Source organism: Camelus bactrianus, chromosome 7, assembly GCF_048773025.1.
Source record: "Camelus bactrianus isolate YW-2024 breed Bactrian camel chromosome 7, ASM4877302v1, whole genome shotgun sequence".
Lineage (NCBI taxonomy): Eukaryota > Metazoa > Chordata > Mammalia > Artiodactyla > Camelidae > Camelus > Camelus bactrianus.
This window is the reverse complement of record NC_133545.1, coordinates 38,657,848-38,673,845: the sequence shown is the minus strand read 5'-3', so window position 1 is coordinate 38,673,845 and position 15,998 is coordinate 38,657,848. Positions and strand designations below refer to the sequence as shown.

Here is a 15,998-nt window from a genome sequence, read left to right as displayed (position 1 = left end):
TACTATTAGTATTAGTTGGATAGTACAAATTGCAGTATATCAATTGAAAAGAATATTATGTCAGACTGGAGTTCACATCCTTTTTAGAGAAAATACTTAAATAGCTGGGCATTGTTAGGCAGATTATGGAACCCTCTGAGCACTGGTTTCCTTATCTGTACATTGATGAATGAGATCAGACCCCAAGGACTGGTTCTGCTTAGAAGAAAGGTGGCAACAGCCATCCAAATTTGATTTTACCTTACTTTTACTTTATATTTCTACTGAACCAATAAACAGATGGTACAGAAGAAGAACATGAGTGAAATTGGCTCTCCAATGCCTTTCTCATGAAGGCATGCCTGGAGTTTGATGGAAAACACAGTTTGTGCAGAGTGAGGAATCTGCCAGTTCAGAGGTTCTCAGAACCAGAGGCTCACTGCTTTTCACACAGTTGTTGGGAGAAGGGCCATGTCAGCATCTGAGGAGCTGTTATACATGGAATTTCTTTTTACGTTTGAGGTATAATCACCTAATGTGTATTTTTTTACTGCATAATCTGGCCTTCATTAGATTTGTACATGATTTACTTAAACACAATAAACATTGAATAAAAAAATACATAATTAGGTTTTTCTTTTTCAGTAATACAATTCTATTTCTTACACAAAGTAAGAAAATTATATCGCTTGTTTGGTCTCATTGAACTAGACCATATACTGAGCCTCCCTTGAGTGTCTTCACCACCATTTTCAGATTCAGGGTTTTGATGTTTAGTTATCTGTGTCAACTAGAAGACCAGAATACTACTACCACCACCACCACCACCACTATTACTACTACTGTTGCTACTATTAATGCTACCTTAGAAGCACTAAACCATATTTAAAAAAAATATTACATGTGTTACCTCATTTGGAAACTACTTGTCAAAGATGTGCAGGTGTTATGAGGACACCCTTTATATATCTCTGAAGATTCATATAAGGACTAATTGAGGTAATGTACAAAAGTGCCAAATGCGGTGCCGGGCATATACAGTCTCCAAAAATTGGTAGCTTTTGTTACTAATGTATTTTTAACAGTAAGATGTCATCCATTGTAAGTGACAATATTATCTTATGGACCACTTAGAAAAAAAAAAACAGTTCCAGTTAAACTATGACATAGTGTTTTTTATCATTTAAAGTTTTAAATGATTATTGAAAGAGCTCTTTTGGACTTAGATATAAATTTAATCACATCATACTGTGAAGCCTAAGTAAGAGGAAAGATTTAAGCAACATAAATTGATTAAGGTATTCCTGAAACTTCTTCACATTCAAAGTTTGATTCTCATAAGTCACCTTTCAACTACAGGTCATCGCTGTCTGTTTTTGCAGACAGCATTGTCCCATGTGCCGTGTAGGGCATTTTGATGTAGCCTTAAGTGTGTACCACTGTTGCTTTCATGATTTTTTTTCTGAGCCCCTAATATCCATTCTAAAAGTTTTCCTTTTTTGCCCCAGCTCAAAGCTTGGCTTTTTTTCCCTTTAGTTGAATCATATGTTGCTGCAAGTTAAGCAGCTTCTGTCCATAGTTAGCAAGAAATTTTAGACAAATTGATGTTTACTACTCTAACAATAGTCCTGTGTGACACATTAATTAATCAAACCACATCTATCCCAGGGATTTGGCAGTTTCTCCTACTTCAGTTATATTGTTTGGCATAGGATAGTAATCTGTGTGCATGTGTCTGAGTAACAAAACATAACACATTTCTCCTATCTGTATCTTCTTGTTTTACATCCTGGGAAGCACTTAGCTTTTGCTTTGCAAGAACATACGGAATTGCTGCCATTCTTCTGTCATGAATATTTGCTTCATTAATTTCAGATTTATACTTCCAACTGTTCTATTCCCATGACTTTCTGTGTACTTTTTTGTTCAGTGATGAATCATAGTGTAATTTAAAAAGATATTTTAAATGATAATCAATTTGACAGGAGAGCATGGCCATTGCACATCTGTTGGTTGAACTGACATAATATGAACAGCTAAGACAAAGACTGTGCATACACAGGCACTGACAGCAATAGCAGGTCTGGAGCGCTGGAGCCTGGAAGCCAGCAGTTGTCAGATGCCACTGAGTTTGACAGTCTATTTCAGAGATGTTAAAATGTGGGAGAAAAAAAGTCTAGAATTAATGGAACATAATTGTAAGCACAGAGTAAAGGAATCTAATTACAGTTACTTTTATTAACAGGGAATTTGTGAGTGGTTTGAATTGGGGACAGGAAATTATAGAAAAAAGGTAAGGCCTTGATATTCCTTCTTGGAGCAGGCATCCTTGACGAGAAACAGTTTCATATAAATAGGAAAAATCTTATGAATTACTGCTCTTTGAAGAGAAGGCCACAGGTAAACTGTGAGAAGTATTGAAGGTTGAGTTTCTATTGCTCTCACTTTTAATCTGGCAGATTGTATAACATGGTTATGAAATTTAAGTTTCTATTTCACTGATACGTCATTTATGAGGACCGCAGGAACACAGATCTTCTCTCTCACTACAGTGGATGAAATCACTGATGTTGTTAATGGGAATATGCTTCACTTTCTGCATTTAGAATGGTGAAACTTTCCAGTTTCCTATGAAATAAAATCTAATTTCCTTGGTTTAATGGCAGTGGTCAGTTGCAGTGGTTAGTTGTTTTCTAATCTATTAGGTCTAAATTCAAAGTCATAAACATCTCTATATAATTTTTAGGAATCTCAGAACCAAATCCTTCACCTCACTAATTAGAGGGTATCCCTGTTTTGTAGAGGAAAAAAGGAGAGAAATTATATACACACACACACATACACATACACAGTCATATACGCACACAAGAGGTAGGCCTGCCTCCTCAAATTCAAAGGAATGTGAGAAAACTAACTTTTTTTGAGCATTATTATGTACTGTGCATTGACCAAAGACTCTACATACATTACCCCATTTAATCCTCACTATGTCCCTTTGAAGTAGGGGGTTGTAACAGATGCTATTTGTATTCCACCTGTATCTCTTCATCTCACGCAGTTCCTGAAAGCTTCCTGCTAGATACTTGTAGTTTTTCTGTCTGAGGATTCTCCCTGGCAGAGGCTGTGCAGCCACCGTGTTCAGTCAATGACCGACAGGGGTGGGTAGATTAATATCCCAGCTTCCTCATCCCTCAGGTTGGGAAAGTGCAAGGTACGTTAGACACCACCCCCTAGAGGAGTCCAGTGGGATTGCACCAGTTACCCGCAGTGGTAACTGCTCACAGCATAGCAGTTTATTGTCGTTCCCCCTCCCCCCTCTCACTTACTCACTTCCCACTCATACCTCTTGGATCAGCTGTCAGATAAACTACTTACACCCACATCTTTGTCTCAGGACTATTAATTCCAATTTACAAATGAGGAAATATGCCCAAGATCATATAGCTAGAAAACAGTAGAGGCAAGATTTGAACCCAAACTAAGGAGCCTCACAAAAATGAACAACTTGACTCAATGGGGGAATTTTTGACCAAGTGATCATATTGAAGTTCTACTCTTCGCCAGTATGACTACTTTAACAAGGATAAGTGTAGTTTATATTTTCTATTATATGTACCTGTGCTGGATTCTATAATAGAAAATGCTGACAAATTTTAATCGACTTCTTTGTTTCACATAGCACTAATATGAACTCAATCTATATAACTGATTTTTACACAAACTGATGGTACCTTATTATGTAGACAAGTGCAAAGATCTTTTCTGTCTTGAATAATTTTTATTATTTGACAGATAATTCTTGATGTTATTCAGTCAAGAGACTGCAACAAAATCATTCATAAAGTACTTTACCTGTACCACTGTCTGAACACATTTCATTTTCTGCATCATATTTTTGTATAAAATCTTATATTATCACTTGAGCATAAGCTAGTTGAGGGTGGGATCCATATCTGATTCACCTTTTTTTTAGCCTTACAGTGTTTAGTGTTTAGTATAATGTCTTGCATCAGTGGGCTCTGAATAAATGACTGTATGGAGTCAAACTAGTGCTTTAGTAAATGAACAAAGACATTTGAAATTAGGATCAATCGAGGGATAAACATAACAGTTCATAAATAACTACTGTTTAACCTTGAGATTTGTGCTGCTGTGTTACTGTTATCTTAGCTTGATTGCTGTGAAAAATTATGTGAACGTTGAATGATGTGCAGTCACTTCAAATATATTCTTGAAACTTTCTCTTCAGACTTGAATTCTATTTGAAAGAAGTTAGAAATAGAAATATAATATGTGGACCTTCCTGTAGCTATTTCAGATCCATTGGTGGCCCTGACCAAGAAAGAAGTAGGTAGGCACATCTTAAAATAGTGAAGCTTCTGGGTGGTCCTGAAAAATCCAAATTATTTAAAGGGAGGAGAGAAAACCAGAAAAGTATTCTAAAGAAAAGTGCTTTGCACTTAAATCACTGATTTCTTGTATTCTGGGACATTTTTTCTTCAGTTTGGTTATTTCTTATTCTTTAAAGTTTTTAGGAACACAGAGTTGTCAGGGAGAAGTTGATGCTTTCAGTTTATTAACATGGTTCTTCTCTTGTCCCAGCTTCAGTAAAGTTTTTGCCAGACTCTGTCAGATACATGGGTATTTTGGGAGTCTGTGGCCCTATGTGTCTTATGATTCTGTAGTAGAAGTGGCCTCTCCAAGTATTCTCAGTAATGAGTCCCTGAAATGAACACCTATAACTCAGACTCATTAGAGTCAAGTCTGACCATTGGTATGTTTTCAGGCGATGTGGTTTCCCAAGGCTGTTCCTAGATGTCAGTTATATAGTCTATGCAAGTGCTAAAAACTTGGGTGGACTCTTCTAAAAGTTTGACCCATCCAAACTGGCACAAATCATAGTGCTTTTTGATTATACAATAAAATCTTATTTAATTATATGCAGATTATTCACTTGGATAGAGAAGCTAATTTAAATTTTGCTTCCATGAATATGTTAATTGTGACCATAAGTTTCCCAAGGAAAAACTTCATATGATATTTTCTAAAGCCCAGTTTAGTAAAAGGAGCCTAAGATGACCTAATGACAATAGGTTGAAAGACACACATAATGAAGTGAGGAAGAAAAAGTGACCTGTAGTATAGTGGCCGAGGGTATGGGATTTGGCGGGGTGGAAGTGTCAAGGTGTCACAAAGATTCAGGGCAGAACAGGGCAAACAACAAAAGCATCAGGTGAGATGGAAAAGTAAAAAGTCGCTTGTGGCATCTGGGCTCCCACATTTCAAGCCCTCCTTTGTGTGACAGGAAGATTCACTGAATAAAATCTTTTCTTTGGAAATAATCTGAACCTAGATAAATCCTCAAAAATTGTTATTCACAACTAAGTACTAAGTTTTATTTTTTCCTAGGTTTACATTGATCCTTCATGTGATTTTTTTGGCTTATTATTTTATGATAAAATATAATACAAAGTAATAGTAACGTAAGGCTCTGTAGATCAATCATAAATACCAAAGACTTTTTTCACCTATTTTTAAAAATTGAAGTGTAGTTGACTTACAATGTTGTATTAGTTTCTGATATACAGCATAGTGATTCAGTTATATATATGTATATATACATGTATTCTTTTTCATATTCTTTTTCATTTGCCAAAGACTTTTAATTGTGAATCCTTTACATCTATTCAAAAGGAAATTTATTTCTCTTTGATACAATTTTTTTTTCCGATAAATGAATATGATGTAAAGGTTATTTTACCTTCAAATGTATAATGTAAGACAGGCCATTTTTTTGAGAGTCTTCTCTCCTCAGCTGAAACCTGGGCTATGGCAACACGATCTCCATTTGTTCATTTAGACAGATCTCCTTTTTACCTATCTTCTCTACCTTAGAGTTAACTGTGTGCACATTTGGTAACAAATGCTACCATGGCATTTTGTAGTTTTCCCCTATACTACTATAGTTAAGGATGTAGTAGTGTTTCTATTATAAACATAAGTTTGCAGAAGTTTATAATTTGTTTGAATAAAAGTTTAAAGATGTTACTTTGCACACTGTATTTCAATGGTGTATTTGTATTTTCTGATTTGAAAAAAAAAAGTAAGATTGAATATATATGCTTATTCCATAGTATCTTCTGCTTAAGATTTTGGTGCCTTACCATTCATGTAAGATTGGCATGCAAATAGTGTTATTCCTGGTTTATGGAGTCCTCAGATGTACCCTACAGAGATTAAGTGGTTTATCTAAGGTCTTACAGTGAAGGGGCGGTTAAGGTAAATGAAGTTAAGTCAAAACCCAGAAGCCAAGGGGCAGCTATCTTTAAGTTGGTTATTTTAATTTGCAGATGGCACGAGAGTACTCTTTTATTTTATGTTTTTCTTTGGTTACTTTAGGTGATACCCTAGGGAATTAACTTTATAAACTTGGTCAAACACTCTGCTTCTTACTGTTTCTGGAAAAATCACTTGCTTATACTGGTGTTTAGGCACAGTGACTAGTGGAGACTAGCAGGGCAGGTAGAGCAGAGACGTTAGAAACTCAGCCGTAGCTGTCAGGTCTCTGGACAGTAAAAAGCATAGCTCAGTTTGACTTTAGTCAGGAAGAGGAACAGGTTAGCAGAGAGGCCAAGGCCTTGAATTTCAAAAGCTGCCTCATGAAATAGGGCATCACACTGGTACAGAGAGGCATCTGGGACTAGCATAGCATGCAGGAGCCTCCACACAGCAGGTGGAACTTGAGATCAGAGGAGAGAAGCCATGTTGGGGGGGTTCATGCAGCAGGCAACTTGGCATTGAAGTCAGGCAGTAGGCAGCAGGGTACAGCCATTGGTCTAGTTCATTGGTTGGGGTGGGGGGATTTGGCAGGAGCAAGGCAGCCCAGTCCATTGAGGAGTGACCCTTTAAGCAGGCTCCCAACATAGGGTCTCAGGTAGAAGGACTAAGACAAAAGTCAAGCTACCACATGGAGTAGAGCCTAGACCTCGGGAACAAAGGAAAACCCCAATTATTAATACTAGACCAGATGCAGTAAGCACAAAAAAACAGTAAATAAATTTATTTCAAATAATGACAAGGGCTGTGAAGAAGACAGAGTAATGTGTACATTTAAATTTATTGATTGATTTATTCACACATTTATTTATTTATTTGACTTCACACCACTGTTGTTTTCTAAAAGCCATAGGTGGGTTAACTGGGACTTGAAGAGGCAAAATTATTAGTGCAGTTGATGTTCAGCTTTAAAAGATAAAGGTCAGGTATCTGCGTGGTGGGTGTGTGGCTGTGTGTTTAGACATGAGAACTGGATATTAGAGTTACCAATTTAAGGGCTGTAAATAAAGGTAGTGGATTCAAACACCAAAAAGGTGGTTTAAAAAGCTTATCTTTAAGGTACTACTCACATTTGATATTCTAGATTTCCACATAGTTTTGTTTCACATTTTATCAGTTAAGTATGCTATGTGTTTGGTCACGTTGCATTTTTATTTAACAAAACTCGTATTTCAAAGACTCTTCTTTTGTGTCATAAGCATTCCTTTTTATTATCATATTTGAGTTTATGTAGCAATTTAGGTCCTCCAAATAATAACCTTGTATTTCAGTAGCAATGTTTTTGAAGTATTGGCATCGTGCTTCATTATATTAAAGAACCACTCATGCCAAATACCTAAATATGACATGGTTTTTGACTTGATCTGCAAGTTGGCAGGAGGAAAGGAAATTCTGTAGTACTTCCATATTAACTAAATGCCATATCTACTTAAATTATCTCATATGCTGCTGTAACCTACTTATGAAAACAGTAGTTTTCTTAGATGAATAGTCTATAAAGTAGTAGGAACTGCTTCAATGCTGAAATAACCACAGAGCACACAAATGCCAAATTATATACAGAAGATCTTTCCTTCTTATAGTCTAGAGGTTGTCATCAATGGCTCCAAAAACAACTTGAAAATATGTTCTCTCCAATGACATCTGGGTTACTATTTGGTCTTAATTTACTTCTTCCCATTATTATTGAAATATAAATTCAATTTTAAATACTTGTCTAGTTTAAAATTTGAAAGTTGTATGGAGATGTCTTTGTAGTAAGTAGTGGTTTCTTTCTTTAGTGGTTTGAGGTAGGAAGCTGTTTTTATAGCCTTTGACATTGCCTGAAAGGATTTTCAAGATCATTTAAAAACAATTGACTTGTTTCCTGATTTGCCTAGTGGCATCTATACTGGGTCAATAGAACAAAAAATCCTGGTTTTCGCAATCAGTGGGAAGTGCTTTAGTGGATATATATAGAGAGAGAGCCTGCACTTTAGTCTGAAGAACCAACAGCTTAAGCCTAAAAGGAAGATGTGTGGTGAATGTGGAAAAGGCCTGGGGCTTAATCATCTGCTTGCTCGTTGTGAATCAAAAGTGTGGCGCAGCTGCCAAGAGAGCAGAGGCAACCAGAGGCCAGGCTGGCAAGGACAATTCTCAGTAAACGGGAGGGACGGCTCTGTCCTACCCTGCACTCCCATCCCCCCAGCCTGATGTCTTGGGGTCAGTTTGGGGTTCTCTGGTTAGCTGTATAAATGTTTAAGTGTTTAAAGTTGGAGCTCATTCAAAGACAAGTGGTCAGGATGGAGAGAAAACTTGAAACCATGTTTATATAGGGAAGAGCTGGAGGAACTGGGGATGTTTATTCTGGAGGAGAGGGTACAGAATTGCTGTCTTCACAGATATAAAGGGCTGTCATGTAGAACAGAGGTTAGATTTATTCTGCATGGCTCTGGAGGGCAGAATAAGGGCCAATGGGGCAGATTTTGGCTCAGTTTAGGAATAGCTTTTTGCTGGTTACACATATCCCTGAAAGGTGTGAACTGCCTCGAAAAAGTAGTAATTTTGGATCTTGAAGACAGCCATGCCTAAGCAAATGGTTGCTGTTGTATTCCAGGGAATATCCCACGAGACTGGACTAGAGATCTCTAAAGTCCTCCCAACACTAAAATCCCAGTTCACCATCTCACTGTTTCTCTGTCCAGCAGACACACTTCTTGACCAAGCACAGTGCTAGGAACGTGGAGATCTCCAGGCACTATAAGGAGAAAACTAGACATGTAGACAGCGGCCACAGGGTGAGGAGTGCTGTGATGAACTGGGTGCCTGAGATCTCAAGAGTCCCGGAGAGGGCCCAAATGCGATCCTCGGATGGCAGTGCCGAGCTAAGTTGTAAATAGGAGTTGGCTCAGTAGAGTGGAGAGAGGGGATTGCAGCAGAAGGGCCGAGCAGGTGCAGAGGCCAGGGTGAGAATGTGCGTGGGTGCGGTTGGACAGGAAGAGAGTAAAATGGAGCAGGAAGGAGCTGGAGCTGAAAGTGCTTCATATGCTAAACTGAGTATTTGGATTCAGAAGTTAAAGTTACGAATGATGTAATCTGATTTGCATATTTGAAGGTGGCTCATCTGATAAGGTTGGTGGAGTGGTACCAACAGTAAAGTCACCCAGGGTCTCCTCTCTGAGTCTCAGATTTCTCACCCCTCATCTAAGGGGCTTGGACTATTTGCAGTATTGTAGGAGGATAATCGTACAGTGTCTTCCTTTTTTTATAATTTTACTTTGATTGCTAGGCCCGTGGTGCCCTAGGTCTTACCAGACTCTGGGTACAAATGGAATCACATTGGCATTAATACCTAGATTTCATTCGTGCTTTTTTATCTTGCTGCTTAGGACCTCCAGACTCCCTGAAAATCATACCAAATTATCTCTGGCATCCTCTTGGGATGTCCAATGGGAGACCATAAGCTGACCCCTCCCGCTCCTCATTCTGTTGTCTGAACCCATCTGAGAATGGTGCTTTCTTGTGCCAGTTCTGCTGGTGCCCATGCCCTGCATGTCTAGGTCCCTGCCCACCATCGATATTTCTAGCATTGCAGCCTTCATGGTGCTGAGGTGATACTGGGCTCCTCACGGTCTTACGTGCAGCACAGCCACACTATTCCCTGCAAGAGGGGGTAGACTGCCCACGTCCTCACTTTGTGTTATTTTTTTGTCACCTGGGCAGTGAAGTGGGACTGGATAGCCTTGAGTCTCCCCAAACCCCTCTTAAAAATTTTTTTTTTATTGAAGTATAGTCAGTTTATAATGTTGTGTTAATTTCTGCTGTACAGCATAGTGATTCAGTTATACATATATATATATTCCCTTTCATATTCTTTTTCATTATAGGCTGTTACAAGGTATTGAACATAGTTCCTTGTGGTATACAGTTCCAAATCCCTCTTGACAAAACTTCTCTGATTTCTCCCTGCATCCCCAAGGCTGTGGGACCAAGAGCTGAAAGAGACCGCCAGGTTTTCCCTCCATTTCAGTTTCCCCCAGTTTCTCCCTGTCCTGGCTGGTTCTCGTTTAGCAGCAAAATGAACTATAATCCTGGAGGCTTCACCCTTTGGATAATTAAACACACCCACAGCTGAGATGATGATGATTATCATGCCTGGCACAGGGCTGAAGGCTTCTCGTGTACCATCTCATTTAATCACCTCAACCTTTGGAGGTGCAGGTTATTAGTATCCTTATTTGTAGATGAGGATGAGGCGAAGAGAAGTTAAGTAATTTGCTCAAGGTCAAACAGCTGACAAAGACAGAATGCAAAACCAGACTGGTCTGGAATATGCCAGACACCAAGCTCTTAGCAAGTCCCCGACACTGGGACATAAACACTTATAATCTTATAACCTGGTTAATAATAAAGCTCCTGCTTTGCTCCTTTGTCATCTTTGCACAAATTCAAAACTGGTTTTTGTGTCCAGGGCTGGGAAGAAACGGTGGATGCTGCTATTTCCCACCTCTTGAAGACCTGCCTGTCGAAGAATTCAAAGGAGCAGGCTTTGAACCTCAGCAGCCAACTGAGCATGCCCAAAGACACGAGTCGATTAAAGAAACACATCACCCTGCTCTGTGATCGATTAGCCAAAGGGGGACGTCTCTGCCTAAGTACTGACGCAGTGGCTCCGCAGACCATGGTCATGCCAGGTAAGAGCTTTGTCCATGCTTCTGAAACACAACTTTTGATATTTTTGCCAAATTAAAGGAATGTGCCTGTGGTTGTATTTGGAGTTTACATTTCATATTAAAGTGATGATAGCCAAGAAAATTGCTTTCACGTTTCCCTTCAGTTACCCCAGGGTAACCACTTGGATAAATATTCTTGGGGTATTTCTTGCTAGACATTTCTAGAATGGTATGTCTATTTTCTTCCCTCTGCTTTTAAATATATGATCCATTTTGTTTTGCTTCTAACCAATAAAAAGTGGATGAGAGAATAAAACTATTTTTAAGGAAAATTTTACTCAATGTGATCTCGCGATACCATATTTCACAAATGTAAATAGCATAATACAAGCAGCTAATATAATCCAGATGAGTCCCGTCCTTCTGCTATTTGCTTGGATTGTGGTCATCAGAATAAGGGATAAGAGACAAAGGAAAAGACTGGGGATCAGGAGATGTGAGCAGGCTTCTGGGCTGAGGCCCTCATGTGCTGGGGTGAGAGAGATCCAGGTTGCCCCTACGTGGGCAGTCAGTGATGGCCATGGGCATCCAGGTCAGCCCCTCCCACAGTCAGAGGAGCTGAGCCATCAATGGTGCTGCACTCGGGTCCTTCGAGGCAGCAGCCCAAGTCCTGCCTCACTCTTCTTAGTGTCTCTCTTTATAGCAGCAGTGAGGAACATACAGTAAATGAATTTATTAAATGCAGCAGCTGTAGTATCTATTTCCTCCTAAAGCAAAGCCTATAGTATGGGAAGTGGTGTGTGTATTTTCTTCTTCCTCCTTACATACCTTTTGTGTACCTACCCCCCGTGCTGATGCTCTTCCTGTTGTTTCCTTTCCCCTTCAACCAGCATTCCTAGAAGTAAAAAGGAGTGCAGGTGAAAACTGAAAAAGATAAACATGGAACAGCACAGCATAATCTAATAAGCACAGACTTTGGAGGCAGACGGACCAGTGTTTGGGTCCTGGTCCTGCCTCTATGCCTTACTGTTTATGTGATCTGAATATGTTGCTTAACTTTCTAGAGTCTAGTTTCTTCCTTTGGAAGTGGGATAATAATGCCTTCCTTGTTGCCAGGGCCTTAGATATTTGTAAAGCCCCTAGCACAATTCTTGGAACAGAGATATACTAAAAAAATTCAAGATATAATTATTACCATTGTATAGATATATGTATAATTCAGCTTCTAAATTTGGGCTGGTTGGTTTGGGGTCAGAGAATTCTATATTCTATGATTTGAAATATTTTTTACTTTAATCATACACAGACAGAACCTAACTTTTATTCCAAAAGAATATTTCTAATATGGAATTTCAGAATAGAATTGACTTCCTACATAGGAACAGTTCTAATAGTCTGTCTTAATTTAGATCTTCTTCATCTTGCCCTTGTTAACATTATCTGGTCTTTCAGCCTCTATTCATCCATCTTCTGTCCACTGTTAGGATTATTTTCCTAAGAAATAAGTGTGTAGGCTTAATGAGATAGTAAATGAAAAATATTCACTACAATCAGCAGTGTATGGCTCTCCCTCCTTTCTTGTCAATTGGAAAAATGAAGGAGACTTGAGGGAGAAGGATAAATATATAAAAGGGAAACTTAAAAGGAGTTGGACCAACCCCCTGACTGGCTGGTGTGTCTGTCAGTACAGGCCTCAGCAGCCCTGCCTTCTCTTCCTCATATCCCTGTCGGAGCCTCTCTGGGAACAACCCCTGGGAGTCCAGTGCTTTGCTCTGAGCAAACACCTGGACACCTGGAGAGAACCAGTGCTTCCTTAGTCACATTGATTGATTATGGAACTTTAGTCATTTGTTTAAATAACTAGATTTGAAAGCAGCTTGAGGGCTGTGTCTATATAAACCGTTGACGTAAAATTTCTTAATGTTTGGAAGGAAGGGGCAGAAGAAAGGAGGAAGAGAAGGAAGGGAGGGAGATATGAAGAAATGAAGGGAAGTGGAGAGTGTGTTTGCTCACAAACCAGAGCCTGTAAGCCAAATATGTACCTGTCATGCTAGTCTAGCCGAGTTCATTCTATTGGAGAGATGGAGGCTATGCGTATTTTTGCTTCATCGTTGTGGTCATTGCTTGCTTTCATTTAATGACCCACTTTTTGACTTCGGTTGAGTGACTCTCCCTCCCACCTGCCCCAATCTAATCATGATAGTGAGTTTTTAAAAAATTTAAATCAGCGCTCTTTGCCATTACCATGCTCCATTATTGCCTGTACTACCTTTCTTCCCTGGAGCTCAGAGTTTTCACACACTTATTTCTGTACTTAGCACATTTTTGAGGTAGAAGAAACATGCAGAATTATTGCTGTTTTACAAATAGAAACAGGGTTAGGGAAAGCTAAATATCTTGCCCAGAGTTACATGGTTACCGGAAGGGTTAGGTCTAGAATCCAAATCTTCCAGCCCACTGTGCTTCCCTCTAGACCGCACAGACCACTACGGTACAAATACATTTCTAGCCAGAGCCTCCTCCTGTGTAAGCTATTCTTGATCTGGTCTTCTTTTCACTTAAATTGGTCTAGCTTTGTGGGAGGAAAAGGGCAGAAATAGAATAGTCTCACACACTCTTTTTCTGTGCTATGAGGAATATAATAAAGATTTATCTTGTACTTGCTATGTGCTTAATTTTTATTATCTCTATAGGTGGCATGATACCATTATTACAGAGATGATAAGAAATACTATGAGTTATTTCAGCTTCAAGCCAGTAATTGTGCAACTTATAATGTTAGTTTAGCTTTAGCAGTTGTTTCAGAATATGTGAAGGTAAAGTGGCATATTAGAAAGGAGTGAATTATTGAACCCATAAGCATACAAAGCATTTTTCACAGACATGATCTTTTTTTAATAGCTGGGCAGGAACCAGAAATCATCTGGTTCACCTCCCTCACTTAACAGCTGAAGTAACTAAGGCCCTAGAAAGATGAAGTGACTTAGTGGTTGGTATTTAAAGGCAGGAGTGTGTGTAATTTTACCATGTTCCCTATTAAATTGCAGATGAATAAACACCGCAGAATAAAAAACCCTTGGTGTTTTCTAGCCTCATGACTTTATGAGCCTGGCACCTTGGATGTGCCCTTTCTTTGCTCCAGTAAAGGCCATGGTGACAACATCCTCCCTGGCATCCAGAATTTGAAAATCTTTCCCACTAGGAATTACCTTATGGACTTTTTGCCTCACATTTCTCCTACTTGCCTTTATCAACCTTCAGATTCTCTATCAGGATTTAGCCTAACCTTTACTGGGTATTCTTTTTATTACAGAACCATCAAACTTATATTTCTCTTATCTGTACCTCTGGTAGTCACATCTTTCTGCTGGGGAATATTGCACTTCTATTAAATGTCTTTTTTCTAATCTCTCTTAGAGCAAGAGTCACAGAGTGCCACCAGGATAATGTTTTAAAAAAATCTGAATGTGAACGCCACTACTGGCCCACCTGGCTTTCTCGTTCTGTTTGTAACTTGGTTCATCCCTGTAGATGCCTGAGGCTGGGGTTTGCCTTAGATTGTTAGATTGATTAAAGTACAGAGGGTTCGAGACTAATTGGTATCAGAAAAAGACTATCTAAATTGGGACCAATATTTCATTGTTTTCATTGGGAAAACAAAAGATTTGTTTGAAAAATATGTGAAATTAAAATCAACAGTAAGTTTATTTTATTGTATGTTTGCCAAAATTTATATCTGCAATTATGTGCTAATTCTTAGAGACAGTAATGAAAAACTTATATGAAGTTTTTGTTTTTGTTTTGTTTCTGATATGATAATAGACACTCAAATTTGACCTAACCAGCACCTCTAAAAAGAAAGTCTTACTTCACTTAGAATGACAATCTCCAGGTCCATCCATGTTGCTGCAAATGGCATTATTTTATTATTTTTTTTATGGCTGAGTAGTATTCCACACCACAACTTCTTTATCCAGTCATCTTGTAGTAACTTATGGTGAAAAAGAAAATGAAAGTGAATATATATATGTTCATGTATGACTGAAACATTATGCTATACAGCAGAAATTGATACATTGTAAACTGACTATACATATATATACACACACCCCCCCCCCCGAAAAACCAAAGAAAGTCATTTTTAGGGAAAAATATTCTAAGGTATTATCCATTTTCCTAGGGGTCTTTTTTGATATGCAAACCATTTTCTTCAGAAACATCTGTCATGTCATCATTCTAACCAATTTTCTTCTCCTCTCTTCATTGTTAACTGGGCCAGTTGCCGGATTTTCATGGTCCTTGCATGTGATAAGAGCAGTTCTCTAGTGACACTTTAAGTGCATTAGATATTGCATTATTTGCAAGATTTGTTATTTCTCTCTGCATCCTGTTTATGCTGTATTTGCAACAGTTTCCAGCAGTTGGTGAGTGATGAATCAATACAAAAAGTTGATAACAGGTGGCTTCTAGTGTTAAATGTGGAAATATATTTGAGTTTTTGAGTGAATATCTTTGTAGTATGCTTTTGCTTTTTTTATGACTACAATTGGGATAATTATAACATCCGTAAGTAGGAGAATCCCCTTTCCCGCAAATTATATATGTAAGAATTTAGAAAGTGCTAACCTGAATTTTGATCTCAGTGTTAATACGGCATTTCAAAGCATTGGACGAAAGACAAGGTGAATTAATTGAAAAATGTTGCTGAGAACTGGCCAACCATTTGGAGAAAAAAATAGATTTCCTAGCCCATACCACGTGCCACAGTACATTTCAGATAGATAAGAGATTTAAATGTAAAAAAATGAAATCATAAAAATATAGAAGAAAATGGAGATAGATATGCAGATATGGAGGCAGGATAGGTCTTTCTAAGTAAGTCAGCAAAGGCAGAAAACAAAAGCAGAGCTTCAGTTATACATTTTTCAAAATCTGGTCCAGAAGCATATAAATCAAGGTATATGTTAATGATGATTATCCTGGGTGGTGGAGTTAAAGGTAGTGTCTGTGTCCTCCTACTAATTCTCTTCT

At 38.4% G+C, this 15,998-nt stretch overlaps 1 protein-coding gene across 20 annotated transcripts in view; it reads left to right on the top strand.

Annotated features, from left to right (window-relative positions):
- The window catches only part of BBS9 (Bardet-Biedl syndrome 9), a 462,928-nt gene that overhangs the window by 310,590 nt on the left and 136,340 nt on the right, over positions 1-15,998 (top strand). For all 20 annotated transcript variants that reach the window (XR_012508126.1, XR_012508125.1, XR_012508123.1 and 17 more), the window contains one exon: positions 10,766-10,988. Coding sequence is in view for 12 of the 20 variants with exons in the window: in XM_074367248.1 (XP_074223349.1) it covers positions 10,766-10,988 (223 nt within the window). In the remaining 8 variants the exon portion in view is untranslated. The remainder of the gene's footprint in view (positions 1-10,765; positions 10,989-15,998) is intronic.